The 25,716-nt window shown below is 38.3% G+C and overlaps 1 protein-coding gene across 3 annotated transcripts in view; it reads left to right on the top strand.

Annotated features, from left to right (window-relative positions):
* Positions 1-25,716, top strand: part of FBXL17 (F-box and leucine rich repeat protein 17) — a 183,382-nt gene that overhangs the window by 22,110 nt on the left and 135,556 nt on the right. For all 3 annotated transcript variants that reach the window (XM_048503388.1, XM_048503387.1, XM_048503389.1), the window contains exon 5: positions 24,916-25,023. In XM_048503388.1, the coding sequence (XP_048359345.1) occupies positions 24,916-25,023 (108 nt within the window). The remainder of the gene's footprint in view (positions 1-24,915; positions 25,024-25,716) is intronic.

The following is a 25,716-nucleotide window of genomic DNA, read 5'->3' as shown; positions in this document are numbered from 1 at the left end:
AATGAATTAAAGAGAAATTATTTTCAGTACGATGTTGATGGTAAAGTATATAAATGTTTCATTACTTGTCTTAATGGCTCATGTTGGTTTTCATACTCTTAGTAAGATTTAGTATTTTAAAAATGATGTTTTATTTTTGCCACTAATACAAATAGATGCTTTAAAGTATTCCTTTTAAGTTTCTGAAAATTTTAGACTGCCAATATTCTATGGAAATTCTATTGCAAATGAAGAAAAATGTGAATAAAAAGACAAATTTAAGAGTTGCTAAGAATAGCTCTTAAATTTAAGAGCTATTTCAAGTGACAAAACATTTCTGCTACATTTTAATTGTTTTACTTTTTGTTGTTAAAATGACTGCTGAAATGTAAAAGGTATTAAATCGAAATAATAAGCTCACCCTTTTTATTAAATATTTAGTTTATATTGATCATAATATTTAAAAAGGATATTCTTGAAAATTATATCTGTATTTAATGGTGTTGGTTAAAAAACAGTCCATTCAATTCTGGATCTAATATTTCCAGTGACCTAATATCACACTAGGTTTAAGTCTTTAAAGAAAACCCTATAGTTAAAATGCAAAACGTTTAGTATCTGAAACACATATTAAACAAACTTTCCATAACAGTATGTGTTGAATCTGTGTTTCATAGAAACTACCACGACACTCATCGCATTGAGGGGAATGAAGAAACTGACATGAAAAGATAGTAATTCTTGAAGACTTGGCTTCACAGTGTGTGTATAATCCTTCATTCTCTCAATGGTACCCTAACCCCTGTACCCATCAGAACAAAAGAAATTGAATTGGAAATTGTGGGAGCTGGGGAATGTTCCATTGGCAGTGCAGTTCATGGCCCATAGGCCTTGTCAAGACTCAGTTTGAGGTTCTTTATTCTTTCTGACAGATTTGAGGTAAGTTCTATGAGGTGGAAGTCATTACTCCAGTGAGGGCAATGTCAGATCAAAAGTAACCAATGATCAAACAAGGTAAAGGGGCTGTGGAAAATAGGCTTGCTTTCTGACCTTGACACCTGTCTGATCAGTGAAGGAAATGTGTGTTATATATCAGGTGGAGCTGATTCTCTTTGATGTACAGTGAATAAGAAAAGATGGAAACTGAATTGGAGACAGGAAGATTTTTATTTCCTATTACTTTTGGAGCAATTAAATGTGATTTTATTATATTGTTGGTTTTGCTGCTGTTGTAAGATTAGTAAATGTCTTAGTATGAAATATGTATGTAAAATGGATGGTCATTATATGCAAAATCAATGGTCAGATCTAATTAAAATGGATGGACAAAAGGTCCTGGCATGAGATACGTTTTAAATATTTTTAACAGTTTTTGTTGAATATCATTTTAACTATATCAGAGAAAAAAAATCACTGCTTTAGCTGTTATTTTGAAAAGGCTGAAATGATTTGAAAACATTTTAGTACTTGTGCAAAGCTATGAAAAGGCTGACACAAGTTTGGGAAAAGTGTAATATGTATACAGTGCCATCTCAAGGCGTATGAGTAATTCATGGAATTGAACAGAAAATCATAGTGAAATCACTAGAAATACAATGCATACAAAATAGATGGAAATGAAAAAAACATCAGTTTTGCTTAAAGAATATAACATACACAGATTAAGTAGCTACTAATAGCAAGGTAGAGGGGTATCTGTGTGCCATTGGAAATCAGTAATGTAGTCATATGTGCCTGTTATTTAATGTGGTGTAAGTTGAAATAAGTTTGCGTATGATTTTAGTATTAATTTTGTAAACTTGAGGATCTTTTGTATGATACATTTATGAATATACACTGCAGTTTGATCCCTCCCTCCTGTAGCAGACTTCTATATAATACTTCATTGGTATATTTGTTATTTCAGTTGTTTCATGTAGCTATGCAGCATACTGAAAATCTGAACATTTTCAAAATGCAATCACAAAAACAGCTAAATGTGTCTTAGTTTTTATCATTTAAAAATATCCTTGAAGACAGAAAGTATTGCAGATTGTTGCCTGTGCTTTTTAACTTGTACTGTGCTATTCGATTTCATTTTGCAAGTACTGAGTTTGATCCAGAGAGTGACATCGGAAGCTCTGTTTGCAGAATGGATCTTTTTCACGCTTCCCCCCCTCCCTTTTATTTTGCAGCTCAAGAACAGTAAGGACTGCAGCTTGATTTTAAGGAGTGCTTGATTTTAATTGAACTCAATATCTGCAAATACGGGTTAATTATTAGAATCAGATGGTAAGGGGAATATATTATTATAGTATTGATAATATAGATATAGACAACATATAAGCAGCATCTCTTGCATTGGTAAAGCTACTGTATTAACAGCTCTGAAGACTGATAGCGGGATCCTCACTGAAACACAGGGACTAATACAGGCATCCGACAGCCCTTATTTCAGAGTTGATATAGCAGCAGCTGTTGATCTTCTTGGTCCATAATTTGCTTACTGACCTTCTAGTGGCCTGCTGATATAGTGAAAGGCTTTTATGCAGTTCTGAAGAGGTGAGAGCACAGCATTTTGCTGGAAGTGATTATTGGTACAGTAGTCAAGAGGGAATGTCATACTATCTTCTGTTTATAAATCAGTATAGGCCGTCCGTGTGAACTTTGTGTAGCTCTGGAAGATCTTTGATCATTGTTTTGGGATTGCTGCCTGTGTACACACTTCTGAGTGTGCAGACTTTTTAAGCATACTCTTCTCTGAATGTTTATGAAACGACATTGATATGAAAAACTATTTTAAACATCAATACCCTTTAATCCTGCAGCCTGAGTTATACTGAATAATTCTTTTCATGAGCAGATTAAAGTAAATGCTGCCATCTCCCTTACGTGTTGATATTGGATCTGTGTCTGGAATGGACATTTGAATTTCTGTGTCTAGACAACTATATTTGATCTAATCCTGGATATTTCCAAACTAGGAACAAATAAACTAAAGGAAAGGTTATTCAGACCTTTACCCAGGGATGCTAATTGTTTTCCTTTCACCTTACTTTCAGTGCTTCCCATAGATGTCCTACAGGCAACCCTGTGGAACTAAATCTTGTTGTCATAATTATTCTACAGAGCATATAGGTGTCTTCATTTCTTCTGTGGTGATGGAAACAGACAGGCTATATAATCTGTTCACTGCTTAATAAACATCCCACACCAACAGTTAACACATAAATAAGTGAATCCAGGTAGGTATTCATGAACTTTAGTCATTCAGGAACTCTAAAGCCTTCCTGAAGCAGGACTGTGGTGGGAGTCTAATAATGTTCAGCCTACTATATTATTGGAGTCTGTAGATGGCCAGCTGTCAACTCAGTTGTATCTTCCATGTGGGATGAAGTGATGGTTGAAGGTCCATTATTCAGGTTTCTTCTTCTTTATGTCAAATTCAGCTCTTGGGAATCTAGATTAATCCTAATATGGGGAGGAGCTACAACATGAGTTCATTCTGCATGGTCCTGAGCTGTTTATGGTGTGGGAATGATTAGTGCTGCTGTGGCTCCTTTACTGCCAGCATAAGAACTAAGCTTAAGTGGTAAGTGACTGGAAGTAACACTGAGAAGGATAGGTGAAACAACTGGAAAATAATTGAAAAGTGAGAAAAGTAGTTATAAGGAAGTCTGAGGAAATTATTAGATTGATAATAATTAGAAAAGAATACTATTGTGGCCTGTGCAGTTAGATTATTCCTATTAATGAGGATATTTGGCTCAGGAGGGAAGCAAACAACACAGATTCTAACCAAAACTTATTTTTATTTCACTTCTTAACAATATATGTGACTATGTGTGACCCATACTTCTCCAATATGGAAGAAATATGTCACCTTTGCTATATTGTGAATTACATTTATAAGTGGAACATTAGCCTGCACAACATTCAGGATAAGCTATTGTGGCAGAAATAAATTTAATAGCCTGGTATAATTATGTATTCTAAATGATTTAAGCAACTGCAATTTGGGTCTAAATGTCTAATAACTTCCTTTGTCATTATCTTGTAGTGTCATGTATAGAGAGAAATGGCATAAATTGACAGAACATGAGTGTTTTGGATTTCCTGTGTTGTTAGGAATTCAGAACTAATTTGTGAGCTTTTTCCCTTTTTATTGTTATTTTTTGCGAAATTAATGCTCAACTAGAAAAAGGTAATTCCATTCAGGATGAACAGAGTAGTAAGTAGTAAGAGAAGAGAGAGAAAAGCAATAAACATTCAGAAATTGTAGTAATATTCAAAAGTAGTAATAGTAAGAGAAAAGCAATAAACATTCAAAAATTGTGACAAAAACCTTGTCTTGAAAATTTTAATATCGAGAAAGTTTTTGGTATGTTCAATATATTTCTCTGTTTATATCAGTCAGATTTTAGAGACCTTTGGTGAGTGCTGAATTCTGGCAATCTGCTTTGATTTGTTTTATCTTGTTCCAGGCTGTAAAATGTCAATGGGAAAGAAATGTTTTTGGATGCTGTGAAGCCCAGTTACTGAGCTTGGTTTTCTTTCTCATCTGATAACTAGGCATTCTATGACCAGGCTTCACAGACCACCTATTCTGTACATGCAGCTTAAATATTTATTGCCATCTCACTTGTATTTAAACACATTGTACATTAATACAAGTATGCAATCATGGTAACTTTCACAAGTGCATGTGTTTTGATTTTGCAAAATATGAACATTTCACCTCTTCCAGTATAGATGAAAGAGATCAATCTGAAGTTTATTCAGAGCTACTTGAATACTAAAGAGCAGCCAGAGTCACTGAAATTAGAGTTCTTAGTAAATTGATAGAATAGAATACATACTATGTATGGTGTGTGAGACAACAATTAGTCTGCTTTTGGTTCCTTGAAATCTGCTCTCTGTAGTATTCTGTTCCCATATACTCCAGGTAGTTTCCAAAGACAATGGAGAATGGGCATTTGCAGTTGAAGTTAGATTAGCCCTTCCTCCCCATTTCATTTGCAAGACTTTTATTTTGTCCTGTGCTTACTTTCAAAAGTCAATCCAATGTTAAATTATTGGTCATTTAAAAATATACTTTAAAGATAACAAATGTCTCTGATGTACTATTAGTTAATTTTAATTATATTTTTCTGATACTGCGATACGCTGTCTCATTGCTACAAGAACTGTAGAGTCTAAAATGGTCAAAATAAGCTTTGTACTTTTTGTTACATGTGTTTCTCTTTAATGTGTTGCTGTTATGTCTATAACAATGGACAATACTAATACACAGAATTAGGTCAGTATTGGTTCTTAAGATGCTGCCTACTTTTATGTTTTTCCCCTTATGAGACATTTCTTCTGTTTCCCACAGTTTCCATTTTTTCTTTGGCAACTTGACTCCAAGATATTACAGAGTTTTAAAAGTTGGTGTCCATTAAGGTTTTTTTCCCAAGAGCTAATATTCTGTTTTAAAATGTTGGAAATGATATCTATATCCATCTACCCATACATGAAGAAAGTGGATCATTATTTCATATTTATTCCTAGTTTTTAACACTATGTATGGCTGTGTTCAACTAAATATGAGCAACCTAAGAAGGTATAGATGAAGATAACGTATATTAATACTGTTGTTCTGTGTATGTGTGCATACTTTCTGCCATAACAGCTTTCTTTGGGAAATATGCAGAGAATTAATACAAATACAAAGTAGGCTCTTTATGATTGGAATTTGCAGAGATCATATTACTATGTATTATATTTTTATTTTCTGAATTTGATTTAAGTATGTTTTAGAAACTGATTTTACTCCAGTTGCCAAAGACGTAATAATGAAAGAACTGGTTTTTTAAAAAATGTTGTTTAACTGTATCATGAAGGGGATCGTTCATTTAGCATGACTTTGTCTGAACATCTTTTTTTGAAAAACTTCCTAAATAATTATACCACCTAAATTTTAGTTAGTGATATATTGTATATTCTTACTCATATACTTGCAGAAAGTATTACATATGCCAGTAATTTATGAGTATGTTTTCTAAAAGTTTTTTTCTATGCAACACTGCACTATATTAACAGCGATGGTGGTAATTGTGCTGTGGTATTTTTGAATCTATGAGGAATACATCTTCTATATTAAATAGTTCATTTTGATCCTAAACATATTACTTTAAATAATATGTTGATAATTCTTATTGTGAGAAGCCTATAAGTAAAATAAGGAAACTTTGTACCTAATTAGTGTATTAATATATTCTAAATATTTCTTCCAAATATTTTTATATATTGTTAGAAAGTACCATATTGTAAATGCATTATTTTTTATGGCTATATGTATGTACTGGTGCTGACTAATCCTGCCGTCATCCACAGTAACAGTTCAGAGTATATTTGATCCTGGCAGTATTATATTTCACCATAGGTAAATATATACTTTTCTAATTGTGAGGTTCCACTGTAAGCATTTTAACTAGCAATTTGATTTGAGACCTTAACAACATATGAATAAAACCTGTATATCAGCAGAATCTGCCTAAACTTTTCTAAGTTTTAGTGTACATCAGCGTTTAAATCATATTATTTATTTATTTATTTTATACTTTCAATTTATAGGCTGCCCTCCCCCAAGGGACTCAGGGCAGTGAACAACATAAAATTATACAAACAGCATAATAATATTTTAACAACATTAAAACCCATACAACAACCTATAAATATAAAACTATAAATAGGAACTACAGCAGACATCAGACAGATGACGATAACCCCACCACCAACAACAAATTGAGCCCACCAGTGGCCTAGATGGAATGTTTAAAAAACAGCTTAACTTTTACACTCTTATGAATGTGCAGGATTTATCTATTTTACAGAACTGGATTGAGAAATTCTTAACACAAGCAAATCAAATGATTTAACAGGTAGCTGATCTTAATGAGAACTTGTAATAAAAGTGAGTGTTATGTTAATACAGAGTTTGAGTAGTCAGATCTTTATCTTTTGATTTTTATAAACTGATGGGTGTTGTCTTCTGTGAAAATAACTTAGCGCGTGCATCTAAAATGCCTCTATTGGTGTTTACTGTGGGAAAATATGTTTATTGTTTTAACTGTTTTGCCAATTTTAATCTGTTTCCTCTATTGCAACTTTTCAGTGAGGTTTATAGTACTTTTTCACTCCATTTTCACGATAATGAGTATAGGATATAAAGAAATATTTAGTTAAAAGATCTTGAGAATTATTCCTGTTTAAAAACGTGATCAATTGGAGTTCACTCAAATAAATGTTGACATAATCCTGAGACTTTTTCACAATTGATATTTTGCTGAATTGCTAAAACCAAATCCAAATGGCTCAGTTTATATTTATTTATTCATTTCTGTAGTTGACTGATAATCACAGGAAGACAACTTATTTAAAGACTACAAAATCTTTATGCATTTTATAGTTTATTATTTTTCTTGTAAAAGTCCTGAAGTTATACTGATGATAAAAACAAAAAAATACTGAAATATTATAATAAAATGGCTTTAGAGAAAGCACCCTTGGTGGCCATATAATTCATTGTATTGGAAATTCTGTATGACACAATTATATATTAAATGCTGTGTTCTTGAAGTTGATTGGCAAAAAATTGGGCTGCTATCTTTTAGTGCAGGTTACAATTCTGGCTCTCAGCTGTCCGCACATTTTAAATTCCATCTCAGTGTACTTGGAAAACAAATTCACTTGTTACTATATTATAACAAATGCAAATTAAAATTATGGAGTTTTTGTCACCCTGAAATAATGTAAAGTTTTTAACAGCAGTTATGGTAGCTGTTATGATTTATTTTCCCATTTAATGTTTTCTCTGACTAGGAGATACTGATAAACATTTTAGTTTAAATATAAAATAATTGGTGGTAAGTAAACTTAGTCTGTCTGGTTTATGTAGATATGTTTACCAGCAAGCCCATTTACAAATACTGACTGAGGCCGTTTCCGCACGGCCACCTCGCGCCCCCACGCCGCCCAGAGTTCTGGCGGCGTGGGGGCGGAAGCCCGCTCGCATGCAAGCGTGCGAGCAGGCCAAGCAGAGGCCGCCGCAGGAGAGGTGGCTCCGCACGGAGCCGCCTCTTCCCGCTCCTCCGTCTGACTCACGATGTCCTCATCGTCACCTGCTGGCCGTCGCAGCCCCGCCCACGCTGCCCTCTGACCCCTGGAGGTCGGAGGACAGTGTCGGGGCTGCGCCAGCAGACGGCAACGAACGGGACATCGCGGAGTCGAACGGAGGAGAGGAGACAATGTCTTCCGGTGACACGGTTCGCTACCAGCGCCGCCGGGAAGGCGCTTCCTCCCCAATAACAACCCTTTAAAGGGTTGTTGTTTAGAAGCCGCGACCTAGCGCCGCCCTGGGGGAAGGGAAGCGGAGTCAGGTCGCCGCTGCTGCGTTGCAGCAGCGGCGCCTGTGCGAACGGCGGCCTGGGGGCAGCGTTTTTACCGCCCCCAGGCCGTCGTTTATGGGCAGTGCGGAAACGGCCTGATATTTCTTGTTGAAAATACTTTCTTTTTTATGCTTTATAACAAATAGGACTGCAGAAAATTATAGTTCACTATCATTACTGGTAGTAACCATCTAAATCATCTAGTAATCATCTAAATCATCTAAATAATTGCCTGATGAAAGGAATTTTTACAGACAAATGAAGAAGATAAAACAGAAATTTTCACTGCTTTTTCACTTCCTTTGGCAGATATTTGACCTCTACTCCATGCTGCTTTTAGGAGTTCTCTGTTCCTTCATGCCACCATTTTGGGGGGCATTTTGGGCTACAGTAGTGTTTGGAAGGAGAAATCTCATCAATTTTAATGAATACTTTTTATGTGAACACTATTGACATTGCCATTGGTGACTCTTGCTTGGTTGTACATAATGATACATAACTTTGTTATATTGCCTATGTCGTGCAATTCAAAATTTGTCTTTTAAATCTTTTGAAAATTTGTGCCCTTGAATTGGGCTACTTCTACTATATTTGGTTCTTCAAATTATACAAAAGAATGACATGCTTAATAAAAAATGGTACCTTCACTGTGATACTTTCATTGTGTGACTTTTGAAAGTTATTTAAGAGAATATCTTTCCCTCCTTTATCTTGGTACCCGGATCTGTTTTACATTACTCAAAACTGTACAACTTTTAATGCTGTTGTGGCAGATACAGGCTTGCTAGGCCTGAAAAGAACTTTGACACTCATTTCAGCCCTCAGTTTGATTCAGCTTGGTGAACTATGCCTGTCTTTTTGTAGAACAGATAACTGTGTTGTACATAGAGTCAGAATGCCCTTTTGTAAAAACTTGACTGGTGACTTAAAATTGTTTAAACCAATGGTGTCACAACATCCTAGCATATTGCTCTGCAAATTTGCTGTTCTTTTTCTGCCATTTTATTGCTTTTATGCCTTCAAGGTGGCAGAGTTGAAGATGGGGTTCAACAGATTGACATTTCAACAGTATCTTTCACTGTGTGTCAGCCTAAAGCAGTGATGGCAAACCTTTTCGAGACTGAGTGCCCAAACTGCAACCCAAAACCCACTTATTTATCACAAAGTGCCAACATGGCAATTTAACCCGAATACTACGGTTTTAGTTTAGAAAAAACGGTTGGTTCTGAGGTGTGCGTTACTCGGGAGTAAGCTTGGTGGTAGTCGGTGGCTTTGCTTTGAAGCAACCGTGCAACTCTTCCATTGGGTGAATCACGACCCTAGGAGGGTTTACTCAGAACAAGCCCCATTGCCAGTAACTAAGATTACTCCCAGATCATGTTTTAGTTCTTCGCATGAAAATCAGTGGGGTTTAACAGCACTTAACAGGGTTACCTAAACGGCTTCCCCAAAACTAGGTCTTAGGTTTAATGCTAATAATTGAGCCCAGCAGCCCAGACCAGCCTAGATATGTGTGGAGTGGGGGCAACTCTGTTTGCGTGTGCCCACAGAAAGTGCTCTGAGTGCCACCTCTGGCACCCGTGCCATAGGTTCGCCACCACTGGCCTAAAGGCATCACATATAGGTAAGGAGGACAGATGTTTCATGATTGATATTCTGACAATTCTATGGACTGGACAAATTGTAAGCAGAGCCCTCCTGTTGCAGTTGTGCCCTAACCATGCCAAGCATGTGTCCTCAAATGAGATGCGACAGAGAACTTTCTGCTTGGAGTAAGCAGACGCTTTTATTTGATTTCAGGTCCAAAAGTTAGTGGTTATAGCATGTTGGAGGCAGTGTACTTTACTGGAGGATATTCTGGGTTGTATTCTATGGTCTGAGAGGGAATATAGAGTGGTTATAGTTGGGTTTTTCTTCTGTTTGTAGGCCCAGACCTTCCATTCTGTCTTCCAAGCGCTGAAAATTTGCACCTCTTCCTCAGTATATTGTCAGAAATTAAAAGGGAGTCCCCAGGAAAATAGATGTACATGTATGCTTCTCAGCCCATGTGCCAATAGATTGGATCATGGTTTTTCCAATTTAATTGCTGGTTAACCTCCATAAGTACTTTCTTACAGTTGGTTCAACCTTTATACAAATTCAGTTGATAAAATTTGTTCTGTTAAATGTGATATTTATATATTAGCATATGACTGTGTAATTCACTACCTTTGAATTAATTATTGGGGACTTGGTATCTCTGCTTCCTGTCATCTACATCTGTCTGGTCCCCATTTACCTCTGTGACCATAAATCTAAGGATGGTGGGTTCACCTCCACCCAGCTCCTTTCCTTTTACCAACAAGTTTAATGCAGTCTTTTCAGTAGTCATTTGGATGCCTCCTCATTGGCCTCTGTCCTGGCCCTTTTAAAGAAAGCACAGTAACTCATGCATGCATTTTCACAGCTGTCAGTTTCTTTGTGTTCCTGCTGTGGCACTACATTACCTTCCTCTTTGACCATTACTTATCTGATGAAGGAGCAACACCTTAGAAGTGTCCTTCTTTGTGATGGCCACCTGAAAGGGTGATGATCCTCCCCGTTACTCAAGCTGCCACCGGTCTGGTGCAGATCCATCCTTGTCCCCTGAACATTATACAGTACCTTGGCTTAATATGTTCAAAATACACTCATTTTTGTACATATTAAGTAATTTTTTTCCTGAGAGTACATCAGAAAGTGGAGACCTTTTTGTTTCAAAAGACCTTCCCCTGTTTTTCTGCCCTAATTTGATTAATGCATAATGAATTTACAATGAAATATAGTTGCTGTTTAATGGTGATATCTAATGCTTGTTTTTTAGCTACCTTCATGTTGTAAGAAAGTTTGAATTAATGAAAAATTACACATTTTTTCTATATAAAATATCAAAATAACTTAATGTACAAATTATGCTTTTATTCAGATAATGGCAGATAATTAACTTCTGATTAAATGCTGAATTTCTCAACAGTGTGTGTAGGTTTGATTGTGCCATGCACATTCAGCTTGGGGGTAGGGCTTACACAGAACCAGTGAAAAACAACAAAAACAAAACAGCAGAATGTGATGGTTAGCCACTCTATACACATCAGCTGCTTAGCTTCTGAGATCTAATTAAACTGGGCTAGCTTGGACCACCCAGGTAACCTCAAGAGGGAATTTTGAGCTGTGGGCAGGTGAGAAAGTGGTCTTCTACAATAATTTAAAGAATGCTGGAGCTAAAAGTAGAAGGAAGTCCAGTAGGTTGCACTTAAACCTTAAAATCACTTCTTAGTGAAATAAAAGTTCATTAGAGTGGAGTATGAGGGAAGAGAAAGAGTACCTCTGAACTTACATGAAGGAATTTTCTGAACAGTTTCTCACTGCTGGAGAATTTACAGCCAGCTTCTACACAGCGGAGACATTAGAGTTCCTGGCACTACTTCAATGAATTCACAAACCTCTCCATTCAGAAACTGAGCACAGCAAGTGAACGAAAGGGAAAGAGGAAAGAGTTACCTGCTGGGACCTGTTGACTCCCCTTTCCCTGGCTGGACTTTTGCTCACAGTGATGAGGAAACAGCCTGGCAGCCCCAGTCGCCTCTTTCCCTCCCACCATGGGACCTTCTTTCCCTATCCCCAACATCTTCATTCTTTCCAAAGGAGATGGCGGTTGCAGGAGCAGCCTGCAGGCTTTTATCATTGCCAGGGAAACGGCATCCTGGAAGTCCTGGCCAGGATAAGGTTCAGTGGGAAGAGCTCAAAGGAGGCCTGGCCACAATGGAGGGCAAAGTGTTCAGCTGGGGAAAGGATGGTAGTTAACATCAACAATCATGAGCTGAGGAGGCTGGTTTGATTTCAGTTTGTGCAATTATCTTCAATATTTCCAGAAACATTCACAAATAAGGAAATAGAACTCTGCAGAGGATGTGGTGCAGCTCCCACAAAGCCTCCCTCTTTGTCTGAAGACCCTTTCTCTTACTGAAGTTTCTTTTCTTCCAGCAGAAAGTCATTCATTCATTTATGCAAACCCTTCTCCAGTGGAATCTTTAGGTATGTGAGTTAAGGGTAGTCAGGACAAGTCACTTCTCACATATGGTGATCCTATGAATTAATAAACTCCAGTGAGGGTGAGCCAGAGGTTTTTCCTCAGGTGGAGTCAACTGTAGGCTTCCACCCAGGCTTTTAGAGCTGAGAACGTTATGGCCTGGGTCTTCGAGTTACGCCACACTCCATTCAATCCTATGGAAGACTTTCTGACAGCCGTGAATTTTTTCTTTACTGTTGCATTCCTGCACCACCTGAAAAGTCTCTGAAGGTGGCGCAGTCATTCTTGGCCATGGCAGCCTCTGGATTGGGATGCCCAATATTTAAAAGGTTACAATCTTTTTTGTGGGTTTCCTTTTTCCTGTATAACTGTGCTAATTGTAGTTTCTGAATAAGTTTTTGTGTCTTGAATCAGGAAGAGCAAATAATGATAGCAAACACATTTACACTCATCTGTAACAACATTGTAATACATGAAAACTCCAAATACAGATGCTATCAGAAAAGCATTAAAATATATGTGGTTCCTTAAGACAGGACACAAAAGGAGCTATTATTTTTCACTGCAGGCATCACAGTGAGTACTAGAGGTTATCAAAGTCTTAAACCTTGTCCATTAGTAATGTACAGTGAATAAATCAGCTGTTCTGGGTCTCAGAAATTTGTCTTTCGTTTTTAGGTAGTGTTTTTTAATTGAAAAGATGTGTAATGGTAATTTATTTTGATTAAGAATGCTCTTAATAAAATGGGAAGTTGAGAAAAAATGATTCACTGGTCCAAAATACCTTTTTATGTCCAATGATTATTATAAAATAATTTTGAGATACTTCAAATCATGCTAAATACTGCTAAATATTTTCTGTGGTTTAAAATTTCTCTTAACTTGCAACCAGTCGTGAGTTATACAAAGCGATACATTTACGGTAAATAAACACAAGAGTACTAATTTCTGTTTTTAGAAAGATAATACTTATGACCATCCCTTTATGTTATCAGAGAAAATATGAGCACCAAAGAACTTCTGATCCCTCAAAAAGGATGCAGTAGTTCAAAAAGGATACAGTAGCACTGGAAAAGGAGTTGGAAAGGGCAATGGTGATGGCTGCTAATTTACTTGGCTCTCAATCAAAGGGTATTTAAATGTATTATACATGCAGTTGGTTTAGCTTGTTTCTGTTGGTTTAGCTTCAGTGACTAAATGGAATTGTTATGTTAAGAGGCAATAACTTTCTGAATAGTAATGTGGGCAGTAAAAATAGAATAAGACTTCGGTCACTGTGGTCTGCATGCATGATTTCTGCATTGTGTGAAAAAGGGGGTTGGATTTAGTAAAACAGATTTTTCCAGTCTGATTCTTTCTTGGATTCATGAAACTGACTTATACTGAATCAGTCCATAGGTCCATCAAAGTCAATATTGTCTACTCAGACTTCTTGTAGCACTCCAGAGTCTTAGAAGGAGATATTTTATATCACTTGCTATTTGCTCCTTTAATTGGAGATGTTGGGGACTGAACCTAGGACCTTATGACTGCCAAGACTGAGCTTCAAGCAGATTCCCAGTATTCAGGAATCAACACCAAAATGAGATCCTCCTTACTATCTACTCAGTTTCTACAGAGGAGAGAATCAGTGAGAACTATTTGTAATGTTGAAACTGCAGTGAGGCTTATCCGCTCTGGCATACTATTGTGTTGCCACAAGAGTGAGATCCATGAAGATTTTGGGGTGGGAGAACTAATTCTTCTTTCAGTTCTGTAATGTCTTTATTGAGGTATGGCAATAAGACCAGTTCACACCCTTTTGTATTGAAATAATTTTGTAAATATTCATTCCAGCAACAAATAAATAAATCTCTACTGATTTAAACTCTTATATGAGCCACAAGTCTCCTTTGTCTCTCATTTGCCAAACCTTGTACATGCATAGCCTTTTCCCCCAGTGTCTGAACTTTTACCTTTCTCCAACCCCTTCTTTTATTTCATATCCCAGCAAACAACCATTTTTGGAGAGCATAAAGGGTATAGATTGTTCAATGCCAGCCGCCTTTCTTCTTCTGGGCTGCATTGATAAATTTTAAACAAAATGTAGTTCAGTTTCTCATTGGTTGATAGTACTTGGAAAGGATTTATTTAGAATACTGATTCTCTACTTATTTTTTGCGAGGTTTTTTATTTTTTTTGCTAAGGTCTTGACATTCTAACAAGTGATTTAATTGCTTCTTGAACCTATGTGTTTTCCAAATGCTTGGCAATGTTGTATTCACATGTCAGCGACAGGTGAATTAAAATGTGAAAGTAAGCATTATAAAATATATCAGATTTTTGATGTTCTTGTTTATTTCTCTGTGCGCAAGCAAAACTGTGCTTTGTACTACTGAAAGCAACTGGGTACTGTTTTAAGATGTCTGCAAAGAGTAGTTGACTAAACTGTTCACTTTATAAACATTCGATTCCCAGAGTCCATAGTGAATAAATCATGTACCTAGCTTGCAAATCTCTGCAGATCATTTTGAACACAGTGCTGCCAGCCACCTGCAATTTAATTTTAAAACAAATTTTCTGTAGTTCCAAAAGTTAGCAGGTTTGTGTATAATTATACTCTAAGGGAACTTTAGACATTATGCTTTTGAAGCAGTATTTTCAGCAATCCACAATAAACAATATTTTCACAATGACTAATTTGACATAAAGCATCATTTTAGTAATTGTTTGAGAACTTTAAAAACAACTGGATGATGGGATGGGGTAGCTGATGTGGGATTCTTAGTGCCTTGTATGATTAATTTGGGAATAAGCTTAATGTTTTTATCTGAAATTTAGTTAGTTCATTTATTTGTTTTGATGAAACAATGTTAATCTAGTCATTGCAAATCTTTAATTTTCCAATATTTTGTTAACATTATAATGTAAATAAATTGATAATTTAATCATTTATATTAAAGACAGCACGTATTCCTATGCACGCACATAGGAAATGTTTTAAGCAGTGTAATTTTTATGTCAATATATTTAATTTTCATGGAAAAATCTGTGGATATTTAAATGCACAGACTGAAGCCATGAACAGACATGCTAGATCTTTCTGCAGGCCTCAGAAAACCCCCAGATTTGCAGAAAAATCTGAAATCTTAAAAATATCATTAGGTGGATTAACCCCCAAATAATAGCAGCTGCATTTGCAGCTTTAAAATCGTATAAATATGTAAATGTACCATTATACCAGGCAAAAGAACAGTTATTGCTTTGTGCCTTAGTTTATATCTCAAAAAGGTGGGGGGCAGGGACCTTTTACAGGGCTGTTTTGGCCTTTCAGTGAGGATTAATTGAGGCCAGACTTGGCTGTAAACACCAAACAACTTGATACCATGTGACTCACATGACTCACTCAGGCCCGGTTGCTTGCAATGGTTTAGCAGTAATCACCCCATGGAAGCCAGTGTTTTGAGAGGTTTTTCAAGGAGACCCAGGTTCACATCCCTATACTGGTGAGGAAGTTCACTGGGTGATTTTGGGGCAGCTCATTCTTAGCCTAACTTAGCTCACGGTTGTTGTGAGGATGTAATGTGAGAGAGGTGAATAATATAAGCTGCTATATTTTTCCATTGTAGAGAAAATTGGGGTATAAATTCAGTTTAAAAAATCTAACTGAAGATGTGGGTGAAGAAAATAGGTTGGTTAGTGGAAAGGAGAAAAGCAAGCTGAGAAAATATGGGGGTTGCCTGGAGAAGGAAACAAAGATTGAAAGGTATTGACCCGCGGGGGCGAATTACCATGAGGAAAAGGCGAGGCAGCAGGTGATGAAGTATCCATCGCATTGGAGAGAGCCAGCGGCAGGAAGCGTGATCCGTGGATTTGGCAACTCTGCCGTGTGCTAGTCCCTGGCACCTTTTATTAGGGTTTACAATAGGGGCGTGTATGGAGGAGGCCGGGAGAAGCGAGGAGAATATCATATGATGCATGACAGCGGGGTTGCACCTACGTGCGGGAGGAAACACGTTAGCGTCTGGAGTCTAGGCTCCATACCCTGGGAGGCAAAGAGCCCCTTTGTCCCTTTGTCTGGGACACCTGGTGACCGTGAGTCAGGTAGTTCGTGACCTGTGACTCACTGGGGTTCTGGGGGATGAGTGAGCGTGTGCGCCCAGAAGGACACAGATGGCACAGGCATTCCATGCGCTCTTTCTGAGGTTCTGCTGGGTTCGCAGGGCTCATCCCTACACAAGGAAATAATGTGGGAAGTACGATGCAGGGGAAAGGATGTATCCCACACATGTTCCCAAGTTTCCCATTGAACAGCTGTGCCCTGTCCTGTGACCAGCCCCATGCAGTTTTTCCCTGGAGAGGCTGATAGGGAGAGGGAATGAAGGAGTGCTGCGGAAAGGGAATAGATAAAAGGTCAGTTGGCTGGTAGGTGGAAAGGGGAGCAGAAAGCCAGAAAAGAGACAGGCTGTGAGGGTTTTCAGGGGAGGAAATAGATGATGTTCTTCTACAAGTTCTTGTGGGCCCCTTGCTTGTAATATTATAATTTTCATGTTTAAATTGTGAACCTAAAATTAAACTTCATTCCTCTTGTGCTAAAACCTGCATTGTAGTTTCACAGTGAGGGTTTGTTGGTAATTTAAAGTGAGCTGAAGACAAATGTTTTAATTATTAGGTGTAGCAGTAAAAATGTTTTATTTGACGGAGGCCTATATTTATTTATAGCTATTTCTAGTGTCATGAAATAAGCACTGCAGTGTTGTCCAAATTCTGACTGAGCCAAATATATTTATATGTTTAATGATAGTTGAGTTAAGTACTTCTAATATGAGACCAAGTTCAGCAGTGCTTATAATAAGGGAAGCTTTTTTTTTGCTTTGTTTTCCTTGTCTCTGCTTTCCCTTTTGTGTTGTTAATAAACTGCACTAAACTTTATTACGTCCAGAATCTGAATACCTATCAACCTTGTTCCAAGTGCATCTTTATCATTTAGGTACCATCTAAATTTGGCAAACTCTTTTTGAAACTTTTTGATGGAAATTTCGAAAACAATTACTGATGTGAAGCGATTCCTGTGCAAGCAACTAAAATAAAATATTTCTGCTGCACAAGTTCAAACCTTTTGTGTGAACTGAATAAACTCCTTGGACCCCAGTACATAGATTAATTAGTCTTTTATTCATCACATGACTGTTCTAGTGTCAGAGAAATATTATGTGGCATTGCCTCACTATTGTTGGTACTTGATGAGATGTAATATATTGCAGGCCTCCAACTCACCTTATCAGAATTCTGCCAGTGAAGTATATTGTACGTAATTTTCAAGTACTTCAAGTTCTATAATCTCAACAGAAAAAGAGAATGGGGTAAATCCAACAACTCCCTTCATCTTTTCCTGTTCCCTCTGTAAGATATTATTTTTTTAGGACAGGAATTACACTAGATGTCCCAGAGAATGACTTTATTCTGTTAGGGCACATGACCTCTAATCTTTGTTATGTGTATGAGAATTTACGTGACTGCTTGGGTTGATGGATGATTGTTCTTCACCATTCTGGCTTGGGACCCTCATACCTACGGGACCGTCTGACCCCATATGTTCCAGTTCACAGAGGCCAAATCCTGGGTGATTCTGACCCCCCCTCAATGATGTGACACAGCTGTTGGAATAATGAGCTTTCTGCATGCACCCTGGGGCCTGGGGGGTGCTGTATATCACTCTAACTGTGATGTTGCCTCTCTTGTTTGCCCTCCTTGTCTGGGCCAGGAGACCGCCCACTAACTTCCTTTCTTCCCCATGCTAGCTTCACTTCTGCTCCCAAACACTTTGGAGCCAGCGCATGGTCAGCTGGCAGCCTGCTCAGTCAGGGCCTTTCCCACTGCAACATCCACTCACTTCCACCTGCACGTGATGTTGATTAGTTGTGCCCACTTGTCCTTGGGAAAGTAATCTCTTTAGATAGGGGTTCTTTCTATTTTTCATTTCTTGGAACTTTCGAGGGTTGGGCTTTAAGAGATGATTGAATAAATGTAAGTTTTACCTTTTACATTTATGTCTCTGGAGAAGTTTCTACAAACTGCATTCACACACACTACTGGGCACATCCATGACTCTAAACGAAATCTAACACTGGCCTCTACTAGGGCCAGGTCTTTTACAGCCCTGGCCCCTGCCTGGTGGAACACTCTCCCTCTAACTGTCTGGGCCCTGTGGGACCTTGGTGAGTTCCGCAGGGCCTGTAAGACTGAGTTGTTCCACCGGGTTTTTGGGGAGGCTGGCCGCTGATGGCGCCCCCTTTAATTAGGTGGCCCTATTGTATCTATGGGGTCTTCCGTTCCCCTCTCCAGGGTTTTTTAAAAAAATTGTTGGACGTTTAATCTATGTACGCTGCATTTACCGTATATACTCCTGTATAAGTCGACCCGCATATAAGTCGAGGCACCTAATTTTACCACAAAAAACTGGGAAAACTTATTGACTCGCGTGTAAGTCAAGGGTGGGAAATGCAGCAGCTACTGGTAAATTTCAAAAATAAAAATAGATACCAATAAAATTACATTAATTGAGGAATCAGTAGGTTAAATGTTTTTGAATATTTATTTCAAAGAAAAACAGTAAATTAGCTCTGTAAGTGGAAAAGAGGGACAACAAAAACAATATGGTCTCAACAATAACTTTAAAAGTACAAAAACCTTAGCTCAACCAGCAACACAAGAGTTTAAATCCTTCAAAACTGGATTTTTGGTCAGGGGAGGAATGTTTATGTTAGCAGGACCAACATTTCAGAGTATCATTAGGAGACTCTTTTAAACTACCCAAGTTTGGCTTAGGGGGTCCAAAATTATGGACCCTCAAAATGTAGCCCCATCTACTATTAGCTCCCATTGGAAACAATGGGGGATGGGGCACCCTCTTTGGTGGTCGATAACTTTGGACCCCCTAAACTAAACATCACCAAACCTGGCTGGTATCAGCAAGAGGTTATCCTGATGATACCATCCAGGTTTGGTGAAGTGTGGTTCAAGGGGTCCAAAGTTATGGACCCTCAAAATGTAGCCCCATGTACTATTAGCTCTCATTGGAAACAATGGGGGATGGGTCCATAACTTTGGACCCCTTGAACCAAACTTTATTAAACTTGGCTGGTATCATCAGGAGTCTCACCTGATGATATCCTGAAATTTTGGTGCAGCTATCCTAAAAACTGTGCCCCCTAGCAGCCAATAAAGAAAAAACCCTAAAATATTTTTTAAAATACAGCTGACTTGAGTATAAGTCGAGGGGGCCTTTTTCAGCACAAAAATGTGCTGAAAAACTCAACTTATACACGAGTATATATGGTACTTGGTTTTAGTTATTATTTTAATGTTATAGAGTTATATTTATTTTATATTTGTAATTTTGCTTATTCTCTTCCTGTATGTTGTGTTTTCCTTTATGTTGTACACCGCCCAAAGCCCTTCGAGGGTGGGCGGTTTATAAAACAAATTATTATTAATAGTAATATATTTGTGGCAGAGGGGACAATATTAGCAAACAGTGAGATTTGGGAGCAAGACTGTTTAAGGAATTTTTTATTAGCTGAGACTAAGCATTTATTGTTTTTATCCCTGCATTATTTTCTTATTCTGTGAATTTATTGTATTTTGCTTTTCTGCAACAGGGCAGTGTGACATATACCGTATATCCTGGCGTATAAGACGACCCCCCCCCCACTTTTCCAGTTAAAATATAGATTTTGGCACATACTCGCCTTATAAGACTACGCCGTGGCAGAGGCAGTGGCGACACTCTGTGTGGCCTCAGCCTCAGGAGAGGCAGGCCAATCGTCTCATGGGCGGGATAGAGCCCCGGCGGCAGTGGCACCCCGGATGGCCTTCCCTTGGCCACCCGGTGGAGAATGCCGATGTCCGGAGTTGTCATGAGGGGAAGCGGGACAGAGCTGTCCGATAGGCGGCACCCCAGGTGGCCTTCCTTGGCCTCGGTGGAGGCCGGCCGATCGTTGCAGGGGTGGGACAGAGCAGCGGTGGTGGCACCCCGGGTGGCCTTCCTTGGCCTCGGCAGAGGCCAGCCAATTGTTGCGGGGGCGGGACAGCGTGGTGGCGGCGGCACCCCGGGTGGCCTTGGCCTTGATCGTCAAGGGGGTGAAGAGTGGGCTGCAGCGACGGCGGCAACACTGGGATCCGCCCCAGCCAGAGGCCAGGTGTGACGGGGGCAGGACGCCTCCTGAGCTCCCCCCTCACTCTCCCCTGTAAGTCCCTCCCGCTCTTCACCAACTCCATGCACATTCTCCCAATCCTCTCCCCATCTCTCTGTCCTCCACACACCTTCCCTCTCAGCCACAACACCCACTCCTTCCCCCGCCTTCCACCACATCGTCCCCTCTCTTCCTCTTTTCCTCCTTTTATCCCTTCCCCTTCCCCCAGCGTCCCTAAACCCCCTCTGCCTCGTTGCCGGCCGTCACGCGGGACTTCCGGCTTGTCAGGCCACTGATCCCCGCTGACGTGGGGTTGTCAACGGGGGTCCCCCCCACCCCAAGGGGAGTTCCGCGTTCCCCGTGCAAGCCTGGGAGAGAAGCGAAGCTCCCGGCTGTCGAGGAGGCTGCATCCCACTGGGGTTCCCTCCACCCGCAGGGGAGTCCCGGCCCATCCTGCAATGCAGGAGCAGGGGAGCAGCAGCCCTGGGAGCCCCTCGTCGTCGCCCGGGCTGGCTGCAGGGAGCTCCCCTCACGGGAAGTGGCCAGTCCGATCTGACCAGGTGCTGGCAAGGTCAAGCGGAGTGGGGATGCCCGGCGACCTAAGATGACCCCAAACTTTGGCGAGATAGAGATTTTCCTGTAACAAAAAGTGCCAGTCTTATACGCCTTGGGGTATATATCTCGCCATGCTCCTAGAAAAATCCTGGATTTTACTTTTTATTGATGTTTGATGGTTGTTTGTTTAATAGCAGTACACAAGAGAATTCCCTGTCTGTGGAATATAGATCTTCAGTAATGTAATCCAGAATTGTAATAGCAAACTAGTGAAATGTAGTTAAGAAACATTGTCAGACTCACTATAGATTTTTAAACATTGGTGTCTAGTATCTGTGCCATTAGTTCCAGACGGATATCTTTTCCTCTCACTCTGCTTTTGTGAATAGCATATAAATCTCTTCATCAACCTATATTATTTTTTTCAAAACATGGCTAATATAAGATAGAATGAAAGTAAGTCAGTGAAGGTCAAACAGGCAATGAAATTATTACAGATTCCTCAGTGAACACTAATATTTCTTAGTAATGTGGTTAGTTGTGAATATGTGTCTTCACTGAGCAGAGTTAATTTTAGTGAAAATATCATATAATTTTTGTTAAATTTAAAGTGATTGGCCAAATCGTATAACAGAATATAGGGTATGGTTCCCATGTTAAGGTTTCAATATCAATAACTTTCAATTCAGCTAATAAGAATTTATTATCTCTTAGAGATGACAGGTGGTAATATGTGTAAGTTTGCAGGAACTGAACAAGGTTGTTAACTATAGGACATTTTGGAGGATTAATAAGGTTGCCATGAGTCAGAAGCAAGTTGATGGCATTTACACTTACACTTACACATATATCCAGAAGTGTATATGATCCCATAAGATTTCATCACACATGAATCATTCCACTGTAAATGGACAAAGGTCACAAATATTGTCTAGATCATAAAGAATGCAATTTGTCAGCAGCCTGAAGACTGTTTCACACTGCTTTAAAATGGTCCATGTTCAGAAATTACATTCCCTGGGAATCTGATGTAATAGCGAATTTTTCTGCACCAGATTCATGGAAGGTTTCTTGTGCTATGTAAGTATCTTTTTTCCTGTTTTAGCTTTTTTTTAAAAGGGAACATTTTACTAGCTTGCAAAATAAGAACTGCAGGAATAGAAATTGACTTGTCACTTTGCTAAGCATGGTGAAATACAAGAGAATTGTAAGGTACTCTGAAAAACTTCTACAGACTGAGTAAAGTTGCAACAAAATGTGCAACAAAATGGCAGATGAGATTCAATGTAATTGGTTAGTTGGGACATCTTGAGTCAACCCCCAACCTCAAATTCTCATTTTGGGTGTTGACCTAGGATCTGGAACAACCAGGTTTGTTGTGGACACTTGCTGGGTCACCTTGGGCCAGTCACACACTCACTGTAACCTACCTTATAGGGTTCATATAACAATAACATGGAGAAGGGTGTAATGTTGTAAGCTGCTTTAGATCCCCCCCTAGGGGAGAAAGGTAAGGTATAAATGAAGTATGTAATTAAATTCAAACAGACATACTACATACACACACAACCAGTTCTCATGCCACAAACTGTGTATCTACATGGTATAGGCATTTATTAGACACAAGCATTGTATCATTAAGTCAAACTATGGATGTTTTTTGTGGCACAAGAAGAGCAAGTTACTTTGGAGGAGTTCTTTAAAGATCAGATTAAAGAGAACAGAATAGCAAGTAGTGCTATATGCTGTACAACCGCTAAAGAATGGACCTTATTAACATTTATGCTTATTATGGCTAATTGTTCCATTGGTTTCTGGCTGTATCAGTCTGTGAATTGAGACATATAGTGTCCTAATTTAAATTAATCTCCCTTATTATTATTTTTTTCAGTTTCTCCAGTTGGAAAAATCAGGACGTTTGGAGGGGACATGTGCAAAGATGCAATTCTGTTTATTAGGAAGTTAATTATTCTTTCTAATTACTTTTTTGCTGCCCTGTGAATGTGGATGGCTGCTGTTTCTTTTCTTTAAGAATGTCACATTTGGGTCTGTGAGGCAAGGAGGTTTCAAGTGACTGTGGTTGCTGGTCACGTATGAATTCCTCCTTCTTGGGGTCAGAAACATGGTGAAGGAAATGTTCTGTTGAAGCTGCAAATAATATATGTGAAACTTGGTTAAAGGTACAGGAACTTTGTTAAAGATACAGAAACTCTGCTGCTGGAATTTGGGTGGAGAGAGCATGGGTACCATGAGGAATTTTAAGTAACTTGGTGCCTAGTTTTGTTGATCCCTGATTAAAGTATTTACAGCAGCACATAAATGCTAAATGAATTCTTATTTAATTATTTATTATTTTATTTCTTTGTTAGGGATACACACAAGGATAGTAATAAGCTAGATCATGCTTGTTTCAAATATAATTGCAAGCTTGTGATTATGCTCATGGAAGAGAGAGAGGGAGAGAGAGAGATTTTGGTGAGACATAGTATATATTATTTTCCTCAGCCTGTAGCTGGAGCCAATCAACTTCACAGAATTCAGTTAAGAGGCCTGGAGCCTGTATACAACTAGAGAGAACTGTAAAGGACTGAGACTCCGCTAGTCTGTTTTGCATAGCAGGCCAGAACTATTAACATGTTGATTATTGTTTCTGTATTGGTTTGCCATGTTTCATTGCTATACTGCACACTATTGTTTATGAAACAGGAAACAGATTTAAAGTGATTTTGCTTTTTTGTTGTAGAAGTCTAATTGGTGAATGTTAAGGTTTCCCTGAGGTTGAGATCCACACTGTCCAAAGACTTGAACTTAACTTTTCCATTTCTGATAATATCCCTCTTAAAATCTAAGTTGGGTTACATTTGGACATACAGATGAGGAGGAATCCAGTTTTGAATGATTTTAACTCTTATGTTTTAGCTTGGTTGCTGATTGAGCTAATGTTTTTGTACTTTTAAAGTTATTGTTGATACCATATTGTTCTTGTTGACCTTCTTTTCCACTTACATAGCTAGTTTACTGTTTTTCTTTGAAATAAATATTCAAAAACATTTAACCTACTGATTCCTCAATTAATGTAATTTTATTGGTATCTATTTTTATTTTTGAAATTTACCAGTAGCTGCTGCATTTCCCACCCTCGACTTATACTCGAGTCAATAAGTTTTCCCAGTTTTTTGTGGTAAGATTACCTAAGATTACCTTGACTTATATTTAGGTCGACTTATATTTGGGTCGACTTATATTTGGGTCGACTTATACTCGAGTATATACAGTAATTGGGAAGTTGGATGGTAATCTTGAGTTAAAACATTTTATGTATACTGCAAGAATGCACTGAATTAAAAAACACAAAACAACAATGAAAAGGCAATAGTTCATAGACTTTCTGAATGCTCCTATAGAATAGGAATTTGCCTTCTGGTTATGGTTTTAACTTTATTTTGTTTTGATGAAATTTAAACTTCTGTAAAAAGTAAGAATGAATTTCTTTATCCCTCTGGATACATTCAGTAATTACACTTTACATTTTGTACTCATTACCTGGTACCTCCTTTTGTTATTTACTGAAGATGCAATTTTTTAATCTTTCTCTCTTACCCAGAGACCTTTTAAGTACACTTCAGTTTTTATCTCATGCTGTTAAGACAAAATGAACTACTGAACCTGCAAGTTAGCTAAAATGCCTGCTAGATTTCATTGTGGCTGAGGTATTCCATGTCACCTTCAACAGTTGTTTTCTCTTACACAGGTGACAGATCAATCTGTTAAAGCATTTGCTGAACACTGCCCCCAGTTGCAGTATGTTGGGTTTATGGGCTGTTCTGTTACATCTAAAGGAGTCATACACCTTACCAATGTAAGTACATTATAATGTTTGTTATTGACAGTTTCTGACATTTAATATAGGTTGTATCCATACACTATGGTAAACCATGGTTTATAAGCTTTAATTTGACCAATTTTGATTTACCAGTATTGTGATGCTTGAATTAACAAACTGCATCCCCGCTAGTGATGATGTCCCAACACTATGGACTCAGTTCCTCATATCCTGCTTTACTGTTTGAGGTATAATGATATTAGAACTGATCTGGGAGCTTTACTACCTCTAGAATTTATGTTTTTCTCAGACAAACTAAAAATGTCTAAGCTATTGAACAGCCTTAATGTAGAAATTTCTGAAGCAGTTGCTACATTTTTAATCCATGTTCTACATGATGTGTAACAATGATCCTGTTATTGTACTTGGAATGTATGGTACTACTGGTTTTATGCCTAATAAATGTTTTTGGATTGGATTGGATGATGCCTCAAGAAACATAAAAGGGAGTAGGACAAAAGTTAATGTATAGACAGGTGTTTTTATTCAATAGTACTCAAATTTTCAATGTACACAGAAAAGTTTCCTCTATGTGAAACTTTGTTATAGGGAAAAGCAGTTCACAAGTCAGGAGTGAGCAAGTGACTTAAGTACCCCAGATTCCCACAGGCCCATCCAAACAGCTGAGCTCCTGGACACAGCCATGCCACCATTATCAGGAGGGCTTTC

This window comes from Sphaerodactylus townsendi, linkage group LG07 (genome assembly GCF_021028975.2).
Source record: "Sphaerodactylus townsendi isolate TG3544 linkage group LG07, MPM_Stown_v2.3, whole genome shotgun sequence".
NCBI lineage: Eukaryota > Metazoa > Chordata > Lepidosauria > Squamata > Sphaerodactylidae > Sphaerodactylus > Sphaerodactylus townsendi.
Note: the sequence above shows the minus strand (reverse complement) of the source record. Positions and strands in the feature narration are given on the sequence as shown.